Source organism: Heptranchias perlo, chromosome 34, assembly GCF_035084215.1.
Source record: "Heptranchias perlo isolate sHepPer1 chromosome 34, sHepPer1.hap1, whole genome shotgun sequence".
NCBI lineage: Eukaryota > Metazoa > Chordata > Chondrichthyes > Hexanchiformes > Hexanchidae > Heptranchias > Heptranchias perlo.
This window is the reverse complement of record NC_090358.1, coordinates 23,662,285-23,689,596: the sequence shown is the minus strand read 5'-3', so window position 1 is coordinate 23,689,596 and position 27,312 is coordinate 23,662,285. Positions and strand designations below refer to the sequence as shown.

The 27,312-nt window shown below is 43.0% G+C and overlaps 1 protein-coding gene across 1 annotated transcript in view; it reads left to right on the top strand.

Annotated features, from left to right (window-relative positions):
• Positions 1 to 475: 475 nt before the first annotated feature.
• The window catches only part of LOC137301893 (lamin-B3-like), a 63,294-nt gene continuing 36,457 nt past the window's right edge, over positions 476 to 27,312 (top strand). The window contains exons 1-4 of the mRNA XM_067971608.1: positions 476 to 1,030; positions 19,201 to 19,357; positions 19,446 to 19,571; positions 21,298 to 21,462. Of these exons, the coding sequence (XP_067827709.1) occupies positions 666 to 1,030; positions 19,201 to 19,357; positions 19,446 to 19,571; positions 21,298 to 21,462 (813 nt within the window). The 5' untranslated portion in view covers positions 476 to 665. The remainder of the gene's footprint in view (positions 1,031 to 19,200; positions 19,358 to 19,445; positions 19,572 to 21,297; positions 21,463 to 27,312) is intronic.

Below are 27,312 nucleotides of genomic sequence, written 5' to 3'. Positions count from 1 at the left end.
AAACTTTTTTACGATCAGGAATGCATTGCTTGGAAGGGTGGTGGATGCAGATTCAATCGTGGCTTTCAAAAAGGAATTGGATCAATATTTGAAGGGATAACTGGTTTGCTCTTACAGGCTCAATGGGCCGAATGGCTGTAACGATTCTACTCTATGATTGGACATAGAAAAAAAATAGGCACACTCAAAATCTGTCCAAGGTTGAGTGCCCTAAATAATGATGGCCTTTAAACCACGTGGGTTATTGCCTGCCCACCAGTAAACTAATATTATCCTTGGCAACGTTTTAAGCATATGGTTGCACAGATGTTTTTTTTTAAAATAGATTAGGAATAATGCTTTCAAACGGTGCAGATACTGAAACAGTCTTAGCCTGGCAGTAAATATAAACCCAACCACACTTCACCCCAGCCCATGTGATACAATATAAACCTACCCAATCGCTATGCATGAGTTCAGTCCAGTCGAGGCTCAGTGATGACCTTGGTGGAAGTGCAACTCTTGACCTTTTTCCTTGGATACCATGACTGACAGCCGGGTGTTTTAATTTTGACCCATTTGTTGTAGGCAACGAAGCTGATGTGGCAGAACTGATCCCAAACTCAACCTTTTCTTTTCCCCCCACTCCCCATCCCAAAAAAAAAATAAAAAATAAAAAGGGGACAATGGCATTAAGGACCTCCACACCCGCCCGCCGGCAGGGCTCGGCCAAGAGTGGGCTCTCCATCCAGAAGCAGAGCCCGACTCGCCTGAGCCGGCTTCAGGAGAAGGAGGAGCTGCAGCAGCTCAACGACCGGCTGGCCGCCTACATCGAGCGGATCCGCTGGCTGGAGAGCGAGAACCAGGCGCTGCTGCAGCGAGTCACCGAGTGCCAGGAGGCGGACAGCTCCGAGTTCCGCACCATCCGCTCCGCCTACGACACCGAGCTGGCCGACGCCAGGAAGGCGCTGGACAAGACGGCCAACGAGCGGGCTCGGCTGCAGGTGGAGCTGGGCAGAGTCTGCGAGGAGCACCGCCAGCTAAAGGAAAGGTAAAAAAAACAAACAAACACCCCCCCCCCCCCAAAAAAAAACAACCAAGGCTCCTCGTTCATTCTTCGACCTATTCAAACAAGTCTTGGGATAAATCCTTTTGAGACCAACCATCATTTTCCAGTTGACCAACCATCATTTTCCAGTTGCCCCCCACCCCCCCCCCCCCTAAGAAAAGAGAAATTCCAAAACAAACAATTCATTTTCTCCAATATTATTATAAATGGTAGGGTTTGATACAAGTTGACAATTTATGTGGAGAACCAAGCCTGTTGGCGTTGGCACTCAACTGGTAGAAAATGGGATCTCCAACAAGCAGGCCTCAAAGGTACTCAGTAAAGTACACGCATTCATAATCGTAACACCTCAACAGTGTATCTATAGCCGGAACTGTTAAAGTCCAAAGAAAAAAGAATTCAAATAGTGATGAGGAAAAAGAGTTGTCCAGTTTAATCCCACTTTCCAGCACTAGGTCCATAGCCCTGTAGGTTATGGGACCTCAAGTGCACGGCCAAGTACTTTTTAAATGAGTTGAGGGTTTCTGTGTCTACCACCCTTTCAAGGCAGTGAGTTCCAGACCCCCACCACCCTCTGGGTGAAAAAGTTTCTCCCCAGCTCCCCTCTAATCCTTCTACCAATTACTTTAAATCTATGCCCCCTGGTTACTGACCCTTCTGCTAAAGGAAATAGGCCCTCCCTATCCACTCTATCTAATCCTGTCATAATTTCATATACCTCTATTAAATCTCCCCTCAGCCTCCTTTGTTCCAAAGAATACATCCCCGGCCTATCCGATCTTTTATCATAGCTAAAATTCTCCAACCCTTGCAACATCCTCATAAATCTCCTCTGTACCTTTGCTAGTGCAATCATCTTTGCTGTAATGTGGTGACCAGAACTGTACGCAATACTCAAGCTGTGGCCTAACTAGAGTTTTATACAGTTCTAGCATAACCTCTCTGCTCTTATATTCTATGCCTCAGCTAATAAAGGAAAGTATCCCGTATGCCTTTTTAACCACCTTATCTTCCTGTCCTGCTACCTTCAGGGATCTGTGGACATGCACTCCAAGGTCCCTTTGTTCCTCTACACGTCTCAGTATTGTCCCATTTATTGTGTATTCCCTTGCCTTGTTTGTCCTTCCCAAATGCATTACCTCACACTTTTCCGGATTGAATTCCATTTGCCACTGTTCTGCCCACCTGTCCAGTCCATTGATATCTTCCTGTAGTCTACAGCTTTCCTCATCACTATCAACCACATGGCCAATTTTTGTATCATCTGCAAACTTCTTGATCAAGCCCCCCACATTCAAGTCCAAATCATTAATATATGCCACAAAAAGCAAGGGACCTAGTACTGAGCCTTGCAGAACCCCACTGGAAACAGCCTTCTTGTCGCAAAAACACCCATCAACCATTACACTTTGCTTCCTGCCACTGATCCAATTTTGCATCCAACTAGCCACTTTCCCTTTGATCCCATGGGCTTTTAATTTTTGACAAGTCTGCCATGTGGGACGTTGTCAAAAGCCTTGCTAAAATCCATGTGCGCTACAGCAAACAAGTTGCCCTCATCGACCTTCCTTGTTACCTCCTCAAAAAATTTAAACAAGTTAGTCAGACTCGACCTTCCCTTATCAAATCCATGTCCTTGATTAACCCGTGCCTTTCTAAATGACGATTTATGTTGTCCCTCAAAATTGATTCCGATAATTTGCCCACCACCAAGGTTAGACTGGCCTATAATTACTCGGTCTATCTCTTCCTTTTTAAACAATGGTACAACATTAGCAGTCCTCCAACCCTCCGGCACCACGCCTGTAGCCAGGGAGGATTGGAAAATGATGGTCAGAGCCTCCGCTATTTCCTCCCTTGCTTCTCTTAACTGCCTGGGATACATTTCATCCGGGCCTGGCGATTTATCTACTTTCAAAGTAGCTAAACTCCTTAATACTTCCTCTCACTATGTTTATCCCATCCAATATTTCACATTTCTTCTCCTCAACTACAATCTCTTCATCATCTCCCTCTTTTGTGAAGACAGACACAAAGTATTCATTAAGAACCATACCCACATCTTCTGCCTCTACACATAGGTTACCTTTTTGGTCTGTAATAGGCCCTACTCCTTCCTTAGTTATCCTCTTGCTCTTTATTCATTTATAAAACATTTTTGGGTTTTCCTTGATTTTACTTGCCAGTACTTTTTCATGCCCTCTCTTTGCTTTCCTAATTTCCTTTTTAATTTCACCCCTGCGTTTTCTATACTCACCTAGGCTTTGTGCAGTATTGCGCTCTTGGTGTCCGACGTAAGTTTCCCTTTTTTGCCTTATCTTACCCTTTATGCTCCATGTCATCCTGGGGGCTCTAGATTTGGCAGTCCCACCCTTTTTCTTTGTGGGAACATGTTTACTCTGAACCCCTTGAATGTCTACCATTGCTCTGACACTGATTTACCTTCAAGTAGCTGTTTCCAGTCGACTTTTGCTAAATAATTTCTCAGCTTTGTAAAATTGGCTTTTCCCCAATTTAGAACTTTTACTCCTGTTCTATCTTTGTCCTTTTCCATAACTATGCTAAATCTAACCGAATTATGATCACTACCACCAAAATACTCTCCCACTGATACTCCTTCCACCTGCCCAGCTTCATTCCCAAAAACTAAGTCCAGAACTGCTCCCCGTTACCGCCGCGCCCCCGCCACGCACCCGCCGCCCTTGTTGCGCTTGCTACGTACTGGCTAAAAAGGTTTCTCCTGAATGCAATTTAAGAATTCTTTATTCCTTTTGCACTGATTGTATCCCAATTAATAGGGTAGTTGAAATCTCCTACTATTACTGCCCTATTGTTTTTGCACTTCTCAGAAATTTGCCTACATATTTGCTCTTCTATCTCCTTCTGACTGTATGGGGGGTCTATAGTACACTCTCAGTAGTGTGATTGCCCCTTTTTTGTTCTTTAGCTCAACCCATATGTCCTCATTTGATGATCCTTCTAACATATCATCCCTCCTCACAGCTGTAATTGTTTCTTTAACCAACATTGCCACCTCCCCCCTCTTTTTTTTATCCCTCTCTCTATCTTGTCTGAAAACCCTTTAACCAGGAATGTTGAGCTGCCATTCTTGCCCCTCTTAAAGCCATGTTTCAGTAATAGCTAAGATATCGTACTTCCACATGTCTATCTGTGCTCTTAGCTCATCTGCCTTATTCACTACTTGCATTGAGGTATATACCATTGAGCACTGCCAAACTCCTTTGTTGTCTATTTTCTAACCTTTGTTTCCTCTGCCTTCCAAACTCACTTACTAATTTTCTGCCTTCCATTTCCAGCTCTGCTTCTCTCCCTTCTGAATCTACGCTCAGGTTCCCATCCCCCTGCCAAGCTAGTTTAAACCCTCCCCAACAGTACTAGCAAATCTCCCCGCGAGGATATTGGTCCCGGCCTTGCTGAGGTGCAACCCGTCTGGCTTGTACATGTCCCACCTCCCCCAGAACTGGTCTCAATGCCCCAGGAATCTGAAGCCCTCCCTCCTGCATCGTCTCTCCAGCCACGCATTCATCTGCTCTATCCTTCAGTTTCTGTACTCGCCAGCGTGTGGCACTGGGATTAATCTGGAGATTACTACCTTTTGAGGTCCAGCTTCTTAATCTCTTTCCTAACTCCTTAAAATCTACCTGCAGGACCTCATCCCTCTTGCTACCTTTGTCATTGGTACCGATATGGACCACGACCTCTGGCTGTTCACCCTCCCCCTTCAGAATGTTCTGCAGCCGCTCAGTGACATCCTTGACCCTGGAACCAGGGAGGTAACATACCATCCTGAAATCACATCTTCGGCCACAGAAATGCCTGTCTGTTCCCCTAACTATAGAATCCCCTATCACTATTGCTCTCTTGACCTTTCTCCTCCCACCCCCCGGTACAGCTGAGCCACCCATGATGCTATGACCTTGGCTCTGGCTGCACTGCCCAGGGGAACCCTCTCCCTCATCGGTATTCAGAACTGAATACTGGTTCAAGAGTGAGATGCCCTCAGGGGAATCCTGCACTACCTGCCTGGTCCTCCTTGTGTGTCTGGCAGTCACCCAGTCCCTCTTTGCCTGCACGTTATTAAGCTGTGGGATAACCACCTCCTGAAACATGCTATCCACGTAGATCTCAGATGCACTGCGGTGACGCCAGCCGCTGCTCAAGCTCCGAAACCAGGAGCTCGAGCTCCTCCAGCTGGTGACACTTCCTGCACCTGTGGCTGTCCAGGACAGGGAAGCGTCCTGGAGTTCCCACATGGCACAAGATTGGCATTCCATAGGAGTGAGGTGCCCTGCCATGCCTCGATTTTTATTATATTATTAATTAAACTTAACTGAATATAAACGAAAGACTTTTTAAAAAAAACACACAGCTTTCATTGATTTTTTTTAATTTAAAAAAAAGAGACAATTGTCAAGTGATTAATCTTCAGACCTAGCCAGAAAAGGAGCTTCTAAAAACCAAATAGGATCACGTACAGTGGTACATCTAAAGGATATTCAATAATGGGCATATACGGGTTATTTTAGACCTGTCCTAACTCTGGTAAAACCACATTTAGCAAATTTTGGAAGCCTTACCTTCAGAAAAATTGCTGTGTTGTAGACAGTTCGGGGACTGAGGCTTTGAAGTCATAAAGACATGCAAAACTGAGTTTGTTTTCATGAAATAAAAGTTTGAGTGGGGATCTAATTCGGATCCATAAGATGATGAGAGTCACTGCAAATGTAGACATAGGCCGGTTATTTAACTTGGATAGTCTTGTGAATTAAAGCAGCACAAAATTATCCACCCTCAGATGAGAGTAGAGACTAGAAGACATATTTTTCCCTAGAGCAGTAGATGAGGAAAGACTCTAAAGAATAATTTGTGTTTATTAACTCCTTCTAAAGAGAAAAAAATACATATCTGTTTAGGAATGGGACTGAAAATGTTATCGTTATCAAATGTTTTGTGGAACAAGATAGTTTATGTGCAGTTGATGCTGTGTGTTGGTGAGTTATCTGTTGCAGCACAAATGATCATAGTTGTACGGTTGAGTTAACATGCTGTCAATTCTGATTATTCTAGGAGTTGGGGCATATTTCACAGAGCTCTACTTGAAGATATTGGTTGCATCAGGAGATTTTGTGTTAGGCAGTGTCCATACTGGCCCAAATTGTGCATAGTCCTTGGAGAGTATTGCCTTAAATGATGTATTCTTGTTCAGTGTATTCAAGACATTTAAACACTTGTTATTTTCATAAGTTAAAAGTACTTGTTCCCTTTCTTCAATTGCCACCATACCAAAATGGACCATTCCCTTAATTCCTCGCTAACATTTAAATATCTGCTCTTTATGTCTACACTATACAAAAATACCTGAATATTATCACATTGTAATACATTGTTTCATTATAAGTAATCACACATTCTAATTCAGAAAATGCCCCCAAGTATAGAACCTTCTGCTATCTCTTTACCATTCACCAAGCTGATTTTCTAAAGAATTGACATCATCCCTTGGAGCCACTGACCTCCAATTGATGTTGCTTTTGTGAGGTTTTCAGCATGGCACCACAATGCGTGCTCTCAGAAAATCATAAAGCCTAGTACACATTTAACAATTGTAACAGAGTGGGTGACAAGTGTAACCCAACAAATAAAATCATTTGTTAAAAATAACTGTTGCATCATGTGAAGTATGAGGTAATGTAGTACATGGAATAAACTTAATGTCATTAGTGTGGTGTTGGCTATAGCTGAAAACTAACTAATAATAGAGATGGTTGTCAGTGAATTACAGGCAGTTGACTTTAGCAATCTGACATCCTCCAATTGAAAAATCCTTTGGGGGTTTTCATAACAGTAATATGATGGTCAATTTGAGAGGGCCTATTTAATTCCATTAGGACTAATGTAAAACTTGTCCTCTTAAAGACAGCCTCCATCTTACTCACTTCAAGATGGTCTGTTGCATTCCTTGTACCCTGTATGGGGTGATGTCTGTAGTCTTTGTCTCTCGAGCACTTGCTGGAGATGTGAAGGGGCTAAGTATTGATTGTCTCATGCACCATAGGAATGGCCATTTTCAGTACTCCTAGGAACCCATTTGTGATGATTTGTAAAATCTATCTATTCAACCCTTGTCTAGAGCTTAACCTAGCATTGGTGGGTTCAGGACATTTATTGGTAATGCAGTTATTGGCTGGTATGGCAGACTGGAAAATTAGAATTGATCCTACCCTTGGATGATGGATAAATAGGTCTGAGCAGTGGATCATGAAATAGCTGTGTGATGAGCACTGATTTTTTTCCCCAACCTTTTCCATGTTGAAATTCCTTAGAATACTAGTCATATTAAAATAAGTCCCAAAGACAAAGAAGATATTTTTTCCATTTGATAGTCACTCAGTTTACAGCTTGAAGTCTCTATTTTAGAACTGTAATTTTTAAATAAAATTACTTTTCCCCCCCTCCCCTGCCCCCACATTTAAAATTCATTTAATGGAAGCACTTGCTGATGTAAGATCTATTTACCAAAACTGCAAAATGTAAAAATGTGAATTTTGTATTAAGAGGAACTTCTGCTTTAAGTGGCCTTCAGAAGATGTACAATATCTAGGAACAACTGTTGCGAGTGTTCTTGATGTTGCTATGAAACGATCTCAAAACAAAGCCAAAACCTGGGAGATGGATTCAGATATGTTAATTTCATAGAATAGGTGGATGAGGATATGCAGATTTGCATATGATTATATTGTGAATTCAGATGTCTATATTTTGCAGATATAAAAAAAATGGCTGGCGCGGTGGGCATGGAGCAGGGCACTACAAAGTTGTGAGATATTGGGGATTGGCTCCTGGAATGAGCTTCATTATCCTGCCTGTCTGGTGTCATAATTCAGCCCTGGGTGGTGGTCATTTCCTCATTCATCAGAATGATGTGCTTTAACAAGTGAGAAAACACTCTCTTATTACAATATTCTTTCTACACGGATATCTAGCTTTAATTATAGGCCTTTTGTGGATAATTTAATGCATTCATAAGAACATAAGAAACAGGAGCAGAAGTGGGCCGCACGGCCCCTCGAGGCTGCTCCGCCATTCAATCAGATCTTTTAGAGAGACAAAGACGTGGCATTTGAGTAGAAAATACTCTTTATTTTGAAAACCAAATAGATGGTAAAACAAAAAATGGGAGCCCTTTGAGTTTTAGTGTTTTAAAAAAACCTGTAAAAATAACATAAGAATGACTGAAAACCCAAATGTATATAATATGGTATGAATTTTAGAAAATGGAACTGAGAGTAATGGTTGTATGTAGTGTAATCTGTACCTAGCCATTGTAACAGAGGGGCTCTAGTGAGACTATTGAGCATATTTTTTATTAGTTGTAGCGATGGACGATAGCACAACTAGAGACCAGGAGAGTTTAAAATTTGAATTGTACCAAGAATCCATTTCTTGTGCAATAAAGAATTCTGTAGTTTCATCATCCACTTTTTCTACAGTGGATAACTGTATTCCAGTTATATAAATGATTAAGACATAGGCACAGTAAGAATGATATTGAAGTTTGCTGATACCAAATTATAGGTGTGGCCAATTGTCATAGGCAGGTTCCCAAAATGGGCAGATAAGGTGGCAAATGGATTGAAGAATGCAGAGTAATGTGAAGTAGTACATTATTTTGGTTGGGGGAGGTAGAAGTGAGGGGAGTAAGAACAGTGAAATGTAAGTCTATCGAGAGCAGTGCTAGGTGTATAAAAGTGAGATTGCAGGCATAAAAGGACATAAAAAGGCAAATGAGATTCTGGATTTCATACGTAGGAGCATGGAATATAAAGACCAAGGAAGCAATATTGAATTTGAACAAGATATTAGTTAGGCCAGTGTTGGAGAATTCCATGGGAACAACACCACCTGCATGTTCCCCTCCAAGTTACACACCAGCCCGACTTGGAAATATATCGCCGTTCCTTCATCGTTGCTGGGTCAAAATCCGGAACTCCCTTCCTAACAGCACTGTGGGAGAATCTTCATCAGATGGACTGCAGCAGTTCAAGAAGGCAGCTCACCACCACCTTCTCAAGGACAATTAGGGATGGGCAATAAATGCTGGTCTTGCCAGCGACGCCCACATCCCAAAAAAGAATTTTTTTAAAGTGCAAGTATGTAGAGAGTAGGTGGGGAAGAGTGCTCACAATATGATAGAATTTCACATTGAGATTGAGAGTGATGTACTTAAGTCAGAAACTAGAGTCTTAAACTTAAATAAAGCCAATTATGTAGTTATGAGGGGTGAGTTGGCTAAGGTAGATTGGGAAATTAGATTAAAGGGTATGATGGTAGATAAGCAATGGCAAACACTTAAAGAAATATTTCAATATTCTCAATGAATATACATTCCATTGAGAGATTAGAAACTCCATGGGAAAAGTGATTCATCCCTGGCTAACTAAAGAAGTTAAGGATAGTATTAGATTAAAAGAAGAGGCCTATAATGTTGCCAAGAAGAATAGTAAGCTTGAGGATTGGGAGAGTTTTAGAAACCAGCAAAGGATGACCAAAAACTTGATTTTAAGAAGGGAGAAAATAGAATATAAAAATAAACTAGCAAGAAATATAAAAACATTGTGAGAGCTTCTACAAGTATGTAAAAAGGAAGAGAGTAGCAAATGTAAACATTGGCCCCTTTAGAGGCTGAGGCAGGAGAAATTATAATGGGGAATAAGGAAATGGCAGAGATGTTAAATATTTTTTATCTCTCTTCACATTAGAACATGCAAAAAAATACCAGAAATAGTGGGGAACCAAGGGTCTAATGAGAGGGAGGAACTTAAAGTAATTAATATCAGTAGAGAAAAAGTACTGGGGAAACTAATGGGACTAAAAACTGATAAATCCCCTGGACCTGATGGCCTAAATCTGAGGCTTCTAAACGAGGTGGCTACAGAGATAGTGGATGCATTGGTTATGATCTTCCAAAATTCCTTAGATTCTAGAACGGTCCCTGTGGTTTGGAAGGTAGCAAATGTAACCCTGCTATTCAAGAAAGAAGGGAGAGAGAAAACAGAACTACAGGCCAGTTAGCCTGACATCAGTCATCAGGAAAATGCTGGAATCCATTATTAAGGAAGGGGTAACAGGACACTTAAAAAAAAATCCTAATTTGATTAGGCAGAGTCAGCACGGTTTTATGAAAGGGAAATCGTGTTTGACAAATCTATTTAAGTTTTTAGAGAATGTAATTAGCAGGGTAGATGAAGGGGAACCAGTGGATGTAGTATATTTGGATTTTCAAAAGGCATTCGATAAGGTGTCACATAAAAGGTTGCTACACAAGATAAGGGCTCATGGGGTTCGGGGTAATATATTAGCATGGATAGAGGATTGGTTAACATTCAGAAAACAGAGTAGGGATGAATGGGTCACTTTCAGGTTGGCAGGCTGTTACTAGTGGGGTGCCGCAAGGATCAGTGCTTGGGCCTCAGCTATTTACAATCTATATTAATGACTTGGATGAAGGGACCGAATGTAATGATCCAAGTTTGCTGATGACACGAGGCTAGGTGGGAAAGTAAGCTGTGAGGAGGACACAAAGGGTCTGCAAAGGGATATAGACAGGTTAAGCGAGTGGGCAAGAAGGTGGCAGATGGAGTATAATGTGGGGAAATGTGAGGTTATTCACTTTGGTAGGAAGAATAGAAAAACGGAATATTTTTTAAATGGTGAGAAACTATTAAATATTGGTGTTCAGTGCGATTTGGGTGTCCTCTTAAAAGAAACACACAAAGTTAGCATGAAGACACAGCACGCAATTAGGAAGGCAAATGGCATGTTGGCCTTTATTGCAAGTGGGTTGGAGTTAAGAGTTTTTTTTCATTCGTTCATGGGATGTGGGCGTCACTGGCGAGGCCGGAATTTATTGCCCATCCCTAATTGCCCTCGAGAAGGTGGTGGTGAGCCGCCTTCTTGAACCGCTGAAATCTGTGTGGTGAAGGTTCTCCCACAGTGCTGTTAGGAAGGGAGTTCCAGGATTTTGACCCAGTGACTATGAAGGAACGGTGATATATTTCCAAGTCGGGATGGTGTGTGACTTGGAGGGGAACGTGCAGGTGGTGTTGTTCCCATGTGCCTGCTGCTCTTGTCCTTCTAGGTGGTAGAGGTCGCGGGTTTGGGAGGTGCTGCCGAAGAAGCCTTGGTGAGTTGCTGCAGTGCATCCTGTGGATGGTACACACTGCAGCCGCAGTGTGCCGGTGGTGAAGGGAGTGAATGTTTAGGGTGGTGGATGGGGTGCCAATCAAGTGGGCTGCTTTGTCCTGGATGGTGTCGAGCTTCTTGGGTGGTGTTGGAGCTGCACTCATCCAGGCAAGCGGAGAGTATTCCATCACACTCCTGACTTGTGCCTTGTAGATGGTGGAAAGGCTTTGGGGAGTCAGGAGGTGAGTCACTCGCCGCAAAATACCCAGCCTCTGACCTGCTCTTGTAGCCACAGTATTTATGTGGCTGGTCCAGTTAAGTTTCTGGTTAATGGTGACCCCCAGGATGTTGATGGTGGGGGATTCGGCGATGGTAATGCTGTTGAATGTCAAGGGGAGGTAGTTAGACTCTCACTTGTTGGAGATGGTTATTGTCTGGCGCGAATGTTACTTGCCACTTATCAGCCCAAGCCTGGATGTTGTCCAGGTCTTGCTGCATGTGGGCGCGGACTGCTTCATTATCTGAGGGTTTGAAAATGGAACTGAACACTATGCAATCATCAGCGAACATCCCCATTTCTGACCTTTATGATGGAGGCAAGGTCATTGATGAAGCAGCTGAAGATGGTTGGGCCGAGGACACTGCCCTGAGGAACTCCTGCAGCAATGTCCTGGGGCTGAGATGATTGGCCTCCAACAACCACTGCCATCTTCCTTTGTGCTAGGTATGACTCCAGCCACTGGAGACTTTTCCCCCTGATTCCCATTGACTTCAATTTTACTAGGACTCCTTGGTGCCACTCTTAGTCAAATGCTGCCTTGATGTCAAGGGCAGTCACTCTCACCTCACCTCTGAAATTCAGCTCTTTCGTCCATGTTTGAACCAAGGCTGTAATGGGGTCTGGAGCCGAGTGGTCCTGGCGGAACCCAAACTGAGCATCAGTGAGCAGGTTATTGGTGAATAAGTGCCGCTTGATAGCACTGTCAATGACAACTTCCATCACTTTGCTGATAATTGAGAGTAGACTGATGGGGCGGTAATTGGCCGGATTGGATTTGTCCTGCTTTTTGTGGACAGGACATACCTGGTCAATTTTCCACATTGTCGGGTAGATGCTAGTGTTGTAGCTGTACTGGAACAGCTTGGCTAGAGGCGCAGCTAGATCTGGAGCACAAGTCTTCAGCACTACAGCTGGGATGTTGTTGGGGTCCATTGCCTTTGCTGTATCCAGTGCACTCAGCCGTTTCTTGATATCACGTGGAGTGAATCGAATTGGCTGAAGACTGGCTTCTGTGATGGTGGGGATATCGGGAGGAGGCCGAGATGGATTATCCACTCGGCACTTCTGGCTGAAGATGGTTGCAAATGCTTCAGCCTTGTCTTTTGCACTCACGTGCTGGACTCCGCCATCATTGAGGATGGGGATGTTTGCAGAGCCTCCTCCTCCCGTTAGTTGTTCAATTGTCCACCACCATTCATGACTTGATGTGGCAGGACTGCAGAGCTTTGATCTGATCCGTCGGTTGTGGAATCGCTTGGCTCTGTCCGTAGCATGTTGCTTCTGCTGAGGAAGTCATGCTACAATTGTACAGGGCTTTGGTGAGACCTCACCTGGAGTACTGCATTCACTTTTGGTCTCCTTATCTAAGGAAGGATATACTTGCCTCAGAGGCTGTACAGTGGAGATTCACTAGATTGATTCCTGGTTTGAGAGGGTTGTCCTATAAGGAGAGATTGAGTAGAATGGGTGTATATTCTCTGGAGTTTTGAAGAATGAGCGGTGATCTCATTGAAATATATAAGATTCTGAGGGGGCTTCTGACGGGGTAGATGCTGAGAGATTGTTTCCTCTGGCTGGAGGGTTTGGAACTCTGAGGCATAGTTTTGGGATAAGGGGTCGGCCATTTAGGACTGGATGAGGAGAAATCTCTTCACTCCGAAGGTTGTGACTCCTTGGAATTCTCTGTCCCAGAGGGCTGCGGATGCTGAGTCATTGAGTATATTCAAGGCTGAGATGGATAGATTTTTGGACTCTAGGGAAATCAAGGGATATAGGGATTGGGCGGGAAAGTGGAGTTGAGATCGAAGATCAGCCATGATTTTATTGAATGGCGGAGCAGGCACGAGCAGCCAAATGGCCTATTCCTTATCTTCTTATGTATTGTTCTAACCTAGTTGAATTGGTTGTTAAAGTTAAGTTAAAGTTAGCAATCTTATATGCTTACTGAAAGAGAGGAAGACTTGCATTTATGTAGCATCTTCCACAACCTCAATGTCCCATAGCACTTTACTGCCAATGAAGGACTTTTGAAGTGTGGTCAATGTTGTAATGTAATAAACATGGCAGCCAAATTATGCACAGCAAGGTCCCCCATCAGCAATGAGATAATGACCAGATAATCTGTTTTTGATGGTATTGGTTGAGGAATAAACGTTGGCCAAGACACCGGGGAAAACTCCGGTGCTCTTCATGCCATGGGACCTTTTACTTCCATCTGAGAGGGCAAACAGGGCCTCAGTTTAGCATCACATTTGAAAGATGGCACCCCTAACAGTACGGCACTCCCTCAGTACTGCACTGAAGTGCCAGCTTAGATTATGTGCTCAATTCTCTGGAGTGGGACTTATAGGGAGAGGTTAGATAGACTGGGACTTTTTTCCCTGGAGAGTAGGAGGTTAAGGGGTGATCTTATAGAAGTCTATAAAATAATGAGGGGCATAGATAGTCAAAATCTTTTCCCAAAGGTAGGGGAGTCTATAACAAGGGGGCATAGATTTAAGGTGAGAGGGGAGAGATACAAAAGGGTCCAGAGAGGCAATTTTTTCACTCAAAGGGTGGTGAGTGTCTGGAACGAGCTGCCAGAGGCAGTAGTAGAGGCGGGTACAATTTTGTCTTTTAAAAAGCATTTGGACAGTTACATGGGTAAGATGGGTATAGAGGGATATGGGCCAAGTGCAGGCAATTGGGACTAGCTTAGTGGTATAAACTGGGCGACATGGACATGTTGGGCCGAAGGGCCTGTTTCTATGTTGTAAACTTCTATGATTCTATAACCCACGACCTCCTGACTGAGGTGAGAGTGCAGCCACTGAGCCATGGCTGGCTCCTGAATTTTTTTTTAAAGGATAGGGTAACATTAATGTCACTAGGATTTCAAGTAAAGTGTTATGGTAGCTCATTACATTTTCATACTGCCAGCTATGAACATTTGAACACAAGGGAGTGCAACAATAGATTTTTGTCTTCCAAACTTGGGTTGTATTTGGAGTATTTTGAGATTCAACATTTGGTGGTTGCAGGTCTGTCCCGGAGATGTGAGCAATTTTAGATCAATTTCTCACCCAACTGAATTCTGTGGACTTGTAACAAACTAATTGTTTCAATCTTAAACCTGCAATGTTCCCAGTGGAAGTACAGCCATGCCAAAGAAAGCTTAAGGAATCCTTTCAGCTAGAATATAATCAAAACGCACAATGGCCTAATAAAACATATACAATGGAATACAGTTAGAATGATTTGATTTGGAGACCATTCCATTTCATCATTCTATCTGCAAATTCTTATGTTTCTGTAGGCTGGAGTGCTGTGTTAATGAGAAGGTGGAGTGGAACTGGTTTTACGATTTTCATTTTCCGAAAAACAACAGTACAATACTAAAAACAGCAAAGGCCTTTAATAAATTAGTCAAAGGTGTCTGCAATAAAGCAAAAGTCTGTAACTTTTCTCTATTTAGTTGAATCCAGAGTGCAGAGAGTCAGGCTTCTAATGTGATGAAATGTGCACCAGTCTGCATCGTGAATCTACTCTCTTCCCATTACCAAGATGTATCATGGAGTTTATGGGCTGTTTTCTCCACCTTTTGACCTGTTGACGTAACCATTATTTCTTTGTATTCTCCAGTCTCCCTGTCATTTTCATATCTGATTTTCTGGTTTTATTTCATTTACTAGTCAATGCCAAGTGGCTTTGTACACAGGGAATCAAGACCAAGTGCAGTCCCCAAATTAGTTTCTATGTCCACATTTATAGGCATGAAGTAAATATGCCACACTGTATTTAAATCATCCTGTCTGTGGTGGTGCAGCAGCACCTCCATTAGAGGCAATATGTAATTACAGCCTGACAAGTTTACATAGGCAGTTTCCATTATAAATCTGGACATAGGAATTTATAATGGGTTGGGGGGGGGGGCGGTGGTGGTGGTCAGGGGCAAGTGTGTGTGGACATAATGTTTTTAATCTATTGATAGATGTGTCTGAGTTTGTGAGCTTGTAGATCCCAGCATTTCCCAGGTTTGCCAGATCATCATTCTAATTGCAGATGGTATTTTGTCGTCCTTAAGTGGTCCAGTTTCACTGTTTTCACCAAATGCTTGATCATTCAGAGCTATAAACCCAAATTTATGTAAGTAGCTTGTGATGGGTCTATGAAACCGCTCCCCAAGCAAGTGCCCTCCTGCCTCCAGTTGGTCAAGACTGTTAGCAACATCCAGTTGCACTCATTATCTCATCAAAATTGATGCCTTGGGGCATTTTGCTGGGAAGAGAGTCAAAATAATTTTTGTTGAATGCTTGTATAACCCCCTGGTCCAGTTGCTGTTTTAAGCTTGTGTTTGCAGATAATACACCATTTGCACATATGTCAATGTAAATTCTTTAAAGTTACTTTAAATGTTTAAAAAAAAATTATCACACAAGAAATATATTTTGCACAACTTTAAACCGAACTTACTTGTGTTATTTTTCCTGTAGCATGTTGGCATTGATATGCTAAATGGATTGAATCTATCTCAAAAATGCTTGGCAGCAGTGAGTAAAGCAAATCAGATGTTGGAAAGTATTAAAAGTTCAATATTGAACCGAAATAGTGAGGCAATCCTGCCTCTAGAAATCATTGGTGTGACCGCACTTAGAATACAGTTCTAGTTGCCACAGTGCAAAAATGATATTGCAGCAATTGAAAGGAAACAGAAGAGAACAACCATAATGATGGAGGAGATTATGAGAAGCGATTTATGTAAATTGGACATGATCTTACTGAAAAGAGAAGGTTGAGAGGTGATACAATTGCCTTTTCTCGGATTCTAAAGGGACTAAATAATGTCGACCATGACAAGCTATTTCATCTTGTCCAGAACACGGCCTGCGCTTGAAGGAGGGTAAATTCAAAACTAATCTGCAGAAACAATGGGCTCGATATTAGGAGGGAGGCGGGTTGGCAGTGGGGGTGGGGGTCAACTGGGCGCGTGGGTAACATGCCCGGTGAATTCAGGGTGCTCTGCACGCGATCGCAGCCTAGTTGAAGGCACTTACCTTGGTTTCCGGGTTTCGCGCTGGAAAGCTGCGCAGCGCGCAGACTGTGCACCCGCATCATAGGCTGTCAGCTGGAGGAGCCCTATTTAAAGGGGCAGTCCTCCACTGACTGATGCTGCAGAAAGGAGCCAAAATTACAGCATGGGGCAGCCCAGGGGGAAGGCTGCTCCCAGGTTTAATGATGCCTCACTCCAGGTCCTACCGGATGGGGTGAGGGGGAGGACAGAGATCTTCTCCCCGGCAGGCGGGAGGAAGCGGCCTGTCTCTGCCACCACGAAGGCCTGGCTCGAGGTGGCAGAGGAGGTCACCAGCACCACCAACATATCATGCACCTGCACACAGTACAGGAGGCGCTTCAATGACCTAAGTAGGTCAGCCGAAGTGAGTACACTTACTCATTCCCCTACACTCCGTCTGCCACATCACCGCCCCCACCCCACATCTCCTTCTGCACTGCCAACGCTACTCTGTCACATCACTCCTCACACCACTCAAAGCTCATCCTCATCTTACCTGCACTTACTCACCTCGCCAGTACTCATCCCGCCACTACCACTCAACCCAATCCTCATACAATCTCATGGCTCTATCTCATACTCACCCTCTCATGCATCTCTTTCATGGTTAGACTCACCCAACCTGCCACTACCTGTGCTGCAGCCACTGGGCATGCATCACATGTGTAGTAGGAAGTGTAAGGCAAACATGTCGTGAGCATGAAGGGGATGTTCAAGGGTGTTTGAGGGTTTGTCATGGTTCTTACTTATATTTAATTTCTGATCAACTCACATTACATATTATATTGTCACCACTACTGCCATGTCTTTGCAAATCTTGTATGGTTTGTGCAATAATGCCCTTTCCTGAGGATCACCATGAAGCCACACCTGATGCCACCCATTGTTTCACTGCAGAGTGGGTGTAAGTGTATTTGCAGGGCTCTTTTGTGCAGACGACTGAGAGAAGTCGGCGATGTCCCCGTTGGCCCCCTGGAAGGATGTGGAGGAAAAGTTGTGGAGGGCAGTGGTGACTTTGACAGCAACAGGTAAGAAGATGGTGCTCGGGCCAGCCGGAGCAGCTTGGCATGAAGTAGGCTGCAGATGTCCACGACTACATGTCGAGTGACTGAGCCTCCATGTGCACTGCTGCTCCAAGAGATCTAGGAAGCTGAGCCTCTGTCTGTGGACCCTGTTGCGAGGTAGTGCCTTCTGCGACGCATCTCTCTCTGCGGTTGCCTTCCCTCCTGCTGTGCAGGTGGATGTGTCACAGCACTGTGTTGTGGAGCTCCACGTGTCAGAGGTGGACGGTGTGGCTGGCGAGGCTGGTGATGCTGTTCATCCTCCGCGGAGGTCATGAATGCAGCTATGGCGGCCCCCATCTGGAAGATGTACGTTTTTTTTTATTCGTTCACGGGATGTGGGCGTCGCTGGCAAGGCCGGCATTTATTGCCCAAGTTTGAGGGGGTCCGCAAGGTTGGTATATGTGTCCGCACGCCGGGGTTGAGGTTGCATGTTGGTGAATTTTATTGTTAGGAGGAGGGTGGTGGAGGCCAAACTTTGCAGGAGGCCACTCTGTCACTTTGGACAATGAGTGAGAGTCTCCCTCGCCCCCGCCCCCGCCACCTGTCCAATGGACCTTTGCAGCTGCCGGTGGCTGGTGGCTGCAACACGTCCATTTCAACTGGGAGTGTTTCCCGCAGTACAGGAAACACGCTCGGTTGAGTTGAAAATCGCACCCCTCCTAAAATATCCTACAAATCAGTCTCCTAACAACCTGAACGATCTAATTAATTGGTTTAAGTGGGATCCTGCCAGCTTTAATTGCCGGCGGGAGTCCCGCATGCGGGGGCTGCGTCACTGGGGAACCCGGAAGTGGGCGGGTTGGAGCCGGGCTCCGGACCTGCCCCGGGAATCCCTGATTTTTGGACCCCCCCCCCCCCCCGCCCCCGCCACAAACCCACCGGCTCGGACGTCCGAAAATCGAGCCCAATATTTCAGTGAGCAAGTGGTCAATCTACAGAACAGGCTCCCTGGGGAATAGGCGATGGAAGCAGTTAGTATTGATTAATTAAAATGCAAATTAGATAAATTTCTTTCAGAAAATAACATTTTGACATACGTTATACGAGTAATTTGAGACAAGACTTGGTAAGTGTAGCATGCTTCGAAGGAACAGGTGACTTTGAACCTATGGTTCCCAATGCTCTCCACCACTGGGGGTTTTCCTTGCATCATGTCTGCATCTGTTGCAGACTAATTGATCGAGATTGATTGCTATGATTAGTCAACAACTCCATTATTATGCAAGGCCAACCAGTTGGACCTTGGTAATATTTTGGGTAGCAATTCCTATAATTCTTAATGGGAGCAAATTCTAGGTGCAGCACTGATCTAGCCTAGGATTTCTGCTGCCTTTTTTTAAAAAAAAGTAATTGTAAGCAACATAAAAAAGGTGAGGCGGTGTGCTTTGCTTTGCAAGTTCTTTGCTTTAATTTTTTTTTATATAAATCCATCTAAAAGCAGCAGGTATGCTTTGAAATATATCAAATTCTAAATCCAGTAGAATAAACAAAATCCAGTCCAAGTAGAAATAATTGAAATGAAAATCAGTTGAACTGTAATTTCATATTCTTTCAGAAATGCAAAAAAGGAATCTGATTTGAATTCTGCTTTGGCCAAGTTGAGAGACCTGGAAACTTCACTGAATTCCAAAGAGGCTATGTTGGCAACATGTCTGAGTGAGAAGAGGAACTTGGAGAATGAACTCTCCGATGTCAAAGTTCAGCTTGCAAAAGTAAGCAAGTTTGTACCAGCAACCTTGACCCCCATCCCTCCTCCAAAAAAAAGTTGATTCTTGTGTTATCTGTTCCATTTTACTTTAGATTAATTCGGTTGCCAATGATGCTAAAAAGCAACTACAAGATGAAATGTTACAAAGATGTGACTTGACAAACAGAGCACAAACGTTACAGGAACAGCTGGATTTTGCAAAAAACCTCTATGCTAAGGTATGTCTCTGATGTTTACAGCAGTTACAATTGTTTTGTACTCAATCCCTTGATAGGTTGCACTCGAGCCTGTTTTATATTGATCAGTGACGCTGGCTGTGTTTAAAGATCTTCAAGGTGTGTTAAATTCCAGAGCAGCTCAGTTGGTTAGAATCTCCTACCTCATTTATGTTACAGAACTACTTCAGAACTATAACCCAATTTCCATGCTGTCCCATTTTATATTGTGCATTCAAGCATGTACAACCAGTACAAAGTCGTGAACAGAATTTTGTCAATCAGATAGGACCTTTCCAGTGAGATATGGATGTCTGTGCAGGCCAGCATCGGTGAACGTCTGAGACCTATGGCCACTTTGGATCCCAAAAAAATAAATCGGAATATTTTCTTAATGGTGAGAAACTAGGAATTGTGGAGGAGCAAAGGGATTTGGGTGCCCACGTACACACATCCCTAAAAGCTAGTGCACAGGTACAAAAAGTAATCAAAAAGGCCAATGGAATGTTGGCCTCTATGTCAAGGGGGAGGTAATTATGCTCCAGTTGTAAAGAGCCTTGGTCAGATCCCATCTGGAGTACTGCATTCAGTTGTGGGCACCGCACCTCAAAGGATATATTGGCCGTGGAGGGGGTTCAGCACGTATTTACCAAAGTGATACCAGTGCTTAATGGGTTAAATATGAGAACAGGTTGCATAAACTTGGTTTGTATTCCCTTGAGTTTAGAAGGTTAAAGGGTGATCTAATTGAGGTCTTCAAAATGATAGAGATTTGATATACATACAGAGAAACCATTTTCGTTGGTGAGGGAACCCAGAACAAGGGGACATAATCTTTAAATTAGAGCTTAGGAGTGAAATCAGGAAGCCTTTTTTTTTTACACAAAGGATGGAGGAAATCTGGAGCTATCTCCCCAAAACGCTGTAGATACTGGGGGTCAATTTAAATTTTCAAGACTGAGGTTAATAGAATTTTATTTGGTAAAGGGAAATGGAACAAGGGCAGGTAAATGGAGTTGAGGTACAGATCATCCATAATCCAATTAAATAGCAGAACAGGCTCCAGGAATTGATTACCCTGTTCTTGTTCCCATTCATCTCTTTGGTGAAAATGCTCCATTGCTAATGTAAACAAATAAGGTTCCAGATCAGAAGATGCAGAGGCTTGGATCCTTCTTCATCAAACCTACCTTACTGTAGTGGTAAAAGGGTTTGTTTTATTTACCGATTTAAATTTTATTATTCCTTATTTGAGCCAGTAGAGTTATATGTTGGAAGAATAAGAACTGAATTTTGAGGGAGCTATCTGTTGAATATCTTATAACACATTGCTTTTTCTTCACTTACTGGATTATAAAAAAATGCTGTTTTAAAAAATAATTGAAAAAATCCATCCCTCTTTACCCTGGCCCTGCATCAGTCCTGCAGGGCCACATGCTTTATGCCACCAAAAGGATGAGTGAGTGACCTGCCCCTAGATCACCACAATAGTCCATTGAGTCTGCTGCCAATTTTCCTTTCTTTCTCAATGTGGCAATTAAGTACAGTGGGTAATCTAATCTGGTCAAAACTATAGAGAGGTATGAAGGTTTCACATTTGGTTGAATGGCTCCTTGTGCATTTTCATATTGAATATCCTGTTTTAAAAGTGTGCATTTGGAATATTTATGAAGAATACAATGAGCTGCTTGACTTCTCTAACTTTTTGCATTAATGTTTGTTCATGTAGGAAATTAAGGAAACCAAGAGGAAGTATGAAATTATGGATATTGAGTCTGGTCATCAACAGGAATACAACAGCAAACTAGCTAAGGCACTTCAGCAACTAAGGGAAGATCAGTGCGAACAAATCCAACGGTACAAGGAGGAATTGGAAAGAAGCTTCAATGCCAAGGTAACTTGTACTGTCTCTCAACGATTCTGTAGAACCTTTTTAACTCTCAAAATACTAATCACTGCTTGTGCTGACCATGTGGAGTTATTGGTTAGAGCAATGTGAAGAAAGTGACTGCCCTGTGATGTAAGCTATATTAACTAGAACTGGTTAGCTTGTAAATAATTAGGCAAAACCTATCAAGTAAATTTGTGTAATGCATGTATAATAGTGGTTTATTTTTGGAGAAGTTAGTTTATGCTTGTCTTGCCAAGTTTTATCATTCTATCTAGCCTTGAGACATTCTAAACAGCATGCATTTCTATTCTATAGTGCTCCTCACATACAAGGAGCGTTCTCTGTGTGCTTTACAGGGTGAAGAAGAAAACCGTGGATCTGAAGCCAAAGGGAAGAAGGAGACGATGGAAAGGTTGAGGGCAGAAGGAATGGCTGACGTGTAGGCTTTTGAAAAATGGGAAGAGATCGTGGTAGGGAGTTTGAGGTTGGGATTGAGTGGCTGAAAGGAAGGCCACTGCAGGGGAGAGCAAGGAGTTACGTGGGGAGATATATGCCAGATGTAGGGTGGGGAAGGTTGTCGAGGGCTTTGGAAATGGCTGAAAGATCATAATGAATTTGTTGGAGTGTGAGGAGTCAATGGAGCAGGGGTGATGAACGTGTGGAACTTTGTGTGGGGAGGGTGAGTGTGCAGTTCTAGCATTCCAGGTTAAGTGGGGAAGCCAGACAGCCATTAGAAATGTCTAGGTCTAGAGTTGATAATGTGAATTAGGGTTTCAGTGACAGAAGGGGAGATATAGGGGTGGAAGCAGGTGATGTTATGGAGGCAGAAGAAAACGTTTCCTGCAGAGGGACAGTGAAAAGCATTGCTCTGTCGCAAATAAACCGATACAAGGTTCAAGAAAATCACACCTGTCACTGAATGATGTGTGAGGTTGTGCTCAATACTCTGTGACCTGCAGTTGTGGACCGCAGCTTCTCATCTGTAATTCTTCACCTAATAAGTTCCAATCTTGAAGTCCCGAGCTGAGGCGAGATACTTCTCTATAAATGGGGATGGAAAGTCACTGGGAGAGATGCAGGAAGACACTAGGTCTGGGAAGAGAATTCGAGTCCAGAAGTGAGCGAGCTGAAAGTTTCACTCAGTTGTGGAGCAGAGGGAGGTGCAAAGCACAGTGGACCAGAGTGGAGGATGGGAGATGGGATGTAGGGATGGATGAGATTGCAGAGCAGAAAGAGGTCATGGAGGTGTTTAAGTCCATGGAGGCAATATGAAGTCCCGTAATGTTAATTCAACAAGGACCAGTATCCTTTCTCCCACTTTGACAGATGGAGGTGCACTGGAGACAAAAAGAGGATTTGTATGTTAGTGAGCGTACACTAGATTCAATGAGCCAACTTTGAAACTGCTATCTTTTTATCTGATGAAAAACTACTGGATAAGCAGTTCATGTATTCAAAAGCTTCCAGTAAACATTCAGCCATTAAGGATTTGGTATATTTTACCCTTTGGTGCTCTGCAGGAGTTAGTTTAAAGAAGCCCATACACTGGTAGGGGCAGTAGCCAATTTGATCAGTAACCAACCTTTGGACAGGAAAGGAGTCAGGTCCAACTGCAAAAGTTTCTGTCGCGAGAGGTCACTTTTATATTTTAAAAAAAAGACCCACATGTTTAGGGTCACTTGGTAAGTTCTGCTGAACGAGGTAAGCCTAGGCCAATCTGCCTTGAGAAGAGAGTGGGCCAGGCCTGCATCAGCCCAGGCCAAGCCTCGGTCTGATTCAGTGATGGAGTTGACCAAAAGTAAAAGTGTTACATAGACAGCTAACTGGGACACATTTTTATTTTATATAAAAACAGAAAATGCTGGAGAAGCTCAGCAAATCAGGCAGCATCTGTGGAGAAAGAAACAGAGTTGACGTTTCAGACCTGAAACATTAACTCTGTTTCTTTCTCCACAGATGCTGCCTGACTTGCTGAGCTTCTCCAGCATTTTCTGTCTTTATTTCAGATTTCCATGGTATTTTGCTTTTGATTTCATATTTTCCTTTGTCGGGGGAGAGAATTGAAATAAGATATAATTGAAGTAAGGTATATACTTCAACTATAATTGAAGTAAGCTATAACTGTTGCTCTGTACATTCACCTACTGTCTGTAAAATAACGCACCCTAACGATTCATAATGGCATTGTCTCACTAAAGTGTTGATCAGTCTGCCTTCCTGAAGATTAGAGAAGTGCGCACGACTGCACAAGGAGAATGTGGTCTCCTGTCTCCAGTCCATACAGCTTATCGTTATACTCCCGGGTCAGGCTATTGTACATCTAGATATTGGGTAGAAAAAATAAACTCCTGATCCTGAGGGAAATGGGTCCAGTTGCAGGAGTAACTGGTGATACTGAACACAGAAGAATACCTAAGGCAGATCTGACCAGTGTAACATGTATTGATATTGATTACAGTGAAAGCTGTAATTTGGGAACACCCAAGGGATTTGAATCGGGTGCCCTTATTGTCAGAAGGGTTAGTGTATGTACAGTAAACCGAATGAGCCAAATATCCTCGGAATGGATGTATCTCCTGCAGCATTCCTTTATTTTTCACCCTCACCTGGGATTGTGCCCAATTCTGGAGCCCTGCCAGTGGGATGTCATTTCAGTTCATTTTCTGTTCGCTGGGTTTCCCGGTTCATTGCCATCCCGGGGTCCTTTTCCACCGAGGGAGGGATGTCCTGATCCTGGGATCTGCTACTTTGGCAGCCTGCACAGGGCGAGGTGGCTGATGTCGGGCTAGGAGATCCCAGCCTAATTGGGGCAGATTAGTGTCCTGCAGACCCCTGTCCATGTGCCTCTCCCTCTGTGTGCTGCAGCTGCTAATGTTTGAAGTGCTAGGAGTTGAGTAGAAGGCTGGTGGAGTGAGATGTGATGTTGCCCAGAGCAGTTCCTGGCTTTTGTGGAATGGGGAGCTCTTTACCCCAGCATCCCTGGGATAGAGCCACACAAGCATTCAATCCCAGAGATAGTAGTTTCCCTGCCGCTATGGATTATGGGCAAAGAGATCTCCATTCCACAAAAGCCGTTTTTCACCCGCTGCCGCCTCGCACTTACCTGCATGTCCCGTGTTTTAAGTTGTGAACAGGCTTGGTGCATTGAAGACTGTCTGTAGTTCGTAAATTGCGAATGTCAGTGGTTTCAAGGTGCAGCTTGTATCTATTACAATGTATGTTATTTGGGACTGTCAATAAGTGTCTTTTTTTGGGGGGTTGTACAGGTTTTACTGTACTTGTCGGCAGCCCCTTCCCCCAACAAGAGAAAATAGTTTGATTAGTAAGTACATATTGCCCATCGCTAGTTGCCCTTGAGAAGGTGGTGGTGAGCCGCCTCTTGAACCGCTGCAGTCCGTGTGGTGAAGATTCTCCCACAATGCTGTTCAGTAGGGAGTTCCAGGATTTTGACTGAGCGACGATGAAGGAACGGTGATATTTGCCCAAATCGGGATCGTGGATTGGAGGAGAATTTGGAAGTGATAGTTTCCCCATGCGTTTGCTGCCCTTGTCCTTCTAGGACAATTATTTTCAGTACTATTAGAGTGGAGCTGACCTGTTGTAAAAGGGGGGCTAAAAATATAGCGTAGTCTTGTCTGCCATCCAGCCATTCTAGTTGGAGGTCCCAGCATTAACTAAATGTGTGTTTTTTCTTTTTAAAAAAAAATTGTACCTTCAACAAAATAGCCTTTCCCATTCTTGGGCTGTATGACTACCACTCCATGTATTTATTAATAAAAAATGTGTGTGACCTACATTGTAGAAGCAGATATTTTGTAGAATTGGAAAAGCCAGAGGTGCAGAATTGATAAATCAGCTGAATGAAGACGATCAGATGCAGACACATATAGGGAGGGTGAAGTGGATCGCAGAACAGGTAGAAAGCCAGGAACAAATGCATCAAATCACTCAGGTATAGCAATGAAAGAAGATAGGGTAAGAAGCAAAGCAATTTGGATTGACTCTGGAACCATAGCATTCATTGTAGCTATATGTATTGCTGTGTTTCTTACTTTTGCATGAATTGAATTAGGATGCATTTGGAGCAGAAATGGTCTTGGTGCCATCTGTTATGACACACTATGGTATGGGTTCACCTTACAGTGACCTCAGTTGTGCAATTGGGAGGTTTGCTGGCCCTGTGAATTCTTCCTGTCATCAGTACGGCATCAGTTAATTTTTGTATATTTAATGAACATGTTATGTGGTCCTCTGGAGACAAGGGTCCATATTTTCCCTCTGATGTCATGAGAGGAGAGATTTTTTTTCAGGGCCTTGGCTTTATAAATGCCTACATTTTAAGACCTTTTTACATTGGTGCTTTAATGTTGTTATGCAAAAGGAAAAATATATTTTATTTTTGTTTTTCCTTAATCTGTTTAGAAGTTTATATGAACATATGCTTGAGGATGGGATGTAAAAATTTTTACAATAATTAATGAAGGTGGAAACTCATTTCTCCATGTTTTATGTTAGTTTGGAAGCCATAAGCTGAAATGATCTGTTTCTCCCCTTAGTTTGACCCCTCTACTCCCAAATATATAGCAATAAATTTTCATACTCTGACCAGTGGGGATGGGGGACATTAAGGGGGATATTTCAGGTCTTATGCTACTACTAGTTCAGAAATATAATTGCTTCGCCTCACTTGTACTTATGGCTCCCAAGTGGAAAATCTAGCCCCTCCATATTCCCCTAGTCTGAATCGGCCTGGTCCGACTGTACGGAATGTAATTTCCTTGGCTGTAATCCACCAGAGACTTGCATTCTTCACAAGGAAGAAGTTTTAAAAATTCATTTTCATGCAAAATGAAGAGGCAAGTACCTCCTTGATCATTATCTTCCTTTTCAAGTACAAAACAAGTTAATATAAATAATAGGTAAATCCTAGAAAAGTATGCAGTAGAAGTGTGTTTGCATTAATACCTTGAACATTTGTCATTCAGTGACATGATGGCTATTTTAAAAAAAAAAGTAACACTGTACATTACCATTAGTTAAGCTATTTCCTTTTAACTTGATTGTAAAGCAAAAATCTGTAGGTCAGTTTGTGTTAGTGCTTTGGTCTGAAGCAGTGACCACAATTAGCTGAACAGCATTTGCTATTTCACATCAATTAGCCTCCATGAACGAGAGTCTTCAGTGAATGCCAGGCAGCAGAAGATCCAAGCCTATTGCCTGTAATAGTCTGCAATATTCAAACGGTCCCAGAGTGGATCATGAGCCACTATACTGAAAATTTCCCACCTTTTCAACATTGAAGTATGCCCTGCTTGTCAGTCCTTGTTCTACGTGTTTTTTTTTTAAATAGCCAACTAACCAATGGTTACCTGTGTCGATCTCTGTTGCAGTTATAGTTTCTGCAAAATGGCTGTTTGTCCTCAACCTGGTGTTTTGTTCAGCTCTCAATTGATATTTGGAAGAAAAAGACTTGTTATCTGCTCCATTTAATTTTCCTTTAATGAGTAGGTGACTACTCAAACTTCTAATATTAAATATACTTATTGCAACAATCACTGATCTGTTCAACCAATTTAAATGAACAGTGAATCTGTAAATGGCATTCTTGTATTAGTAATGTTTACAGTTGCCTTTTAGTTATTAAAATATGATTTCAGCCAAAATCAGGTTCCATTTATCCCCATGAAGTGTATTGCCTAAACTTAGGAACACAGGAATTGCTAGACAGAAAAAGACCAAGGTCCATCTAGTTCGTCCTCTCCCATCCTGTTAGTCGCATGAAACAATGATAATGGAGTTGTTGACTAATCATGTCAATCAGTCTCTATTAAGTAGTCTACAACGGACCCAGAC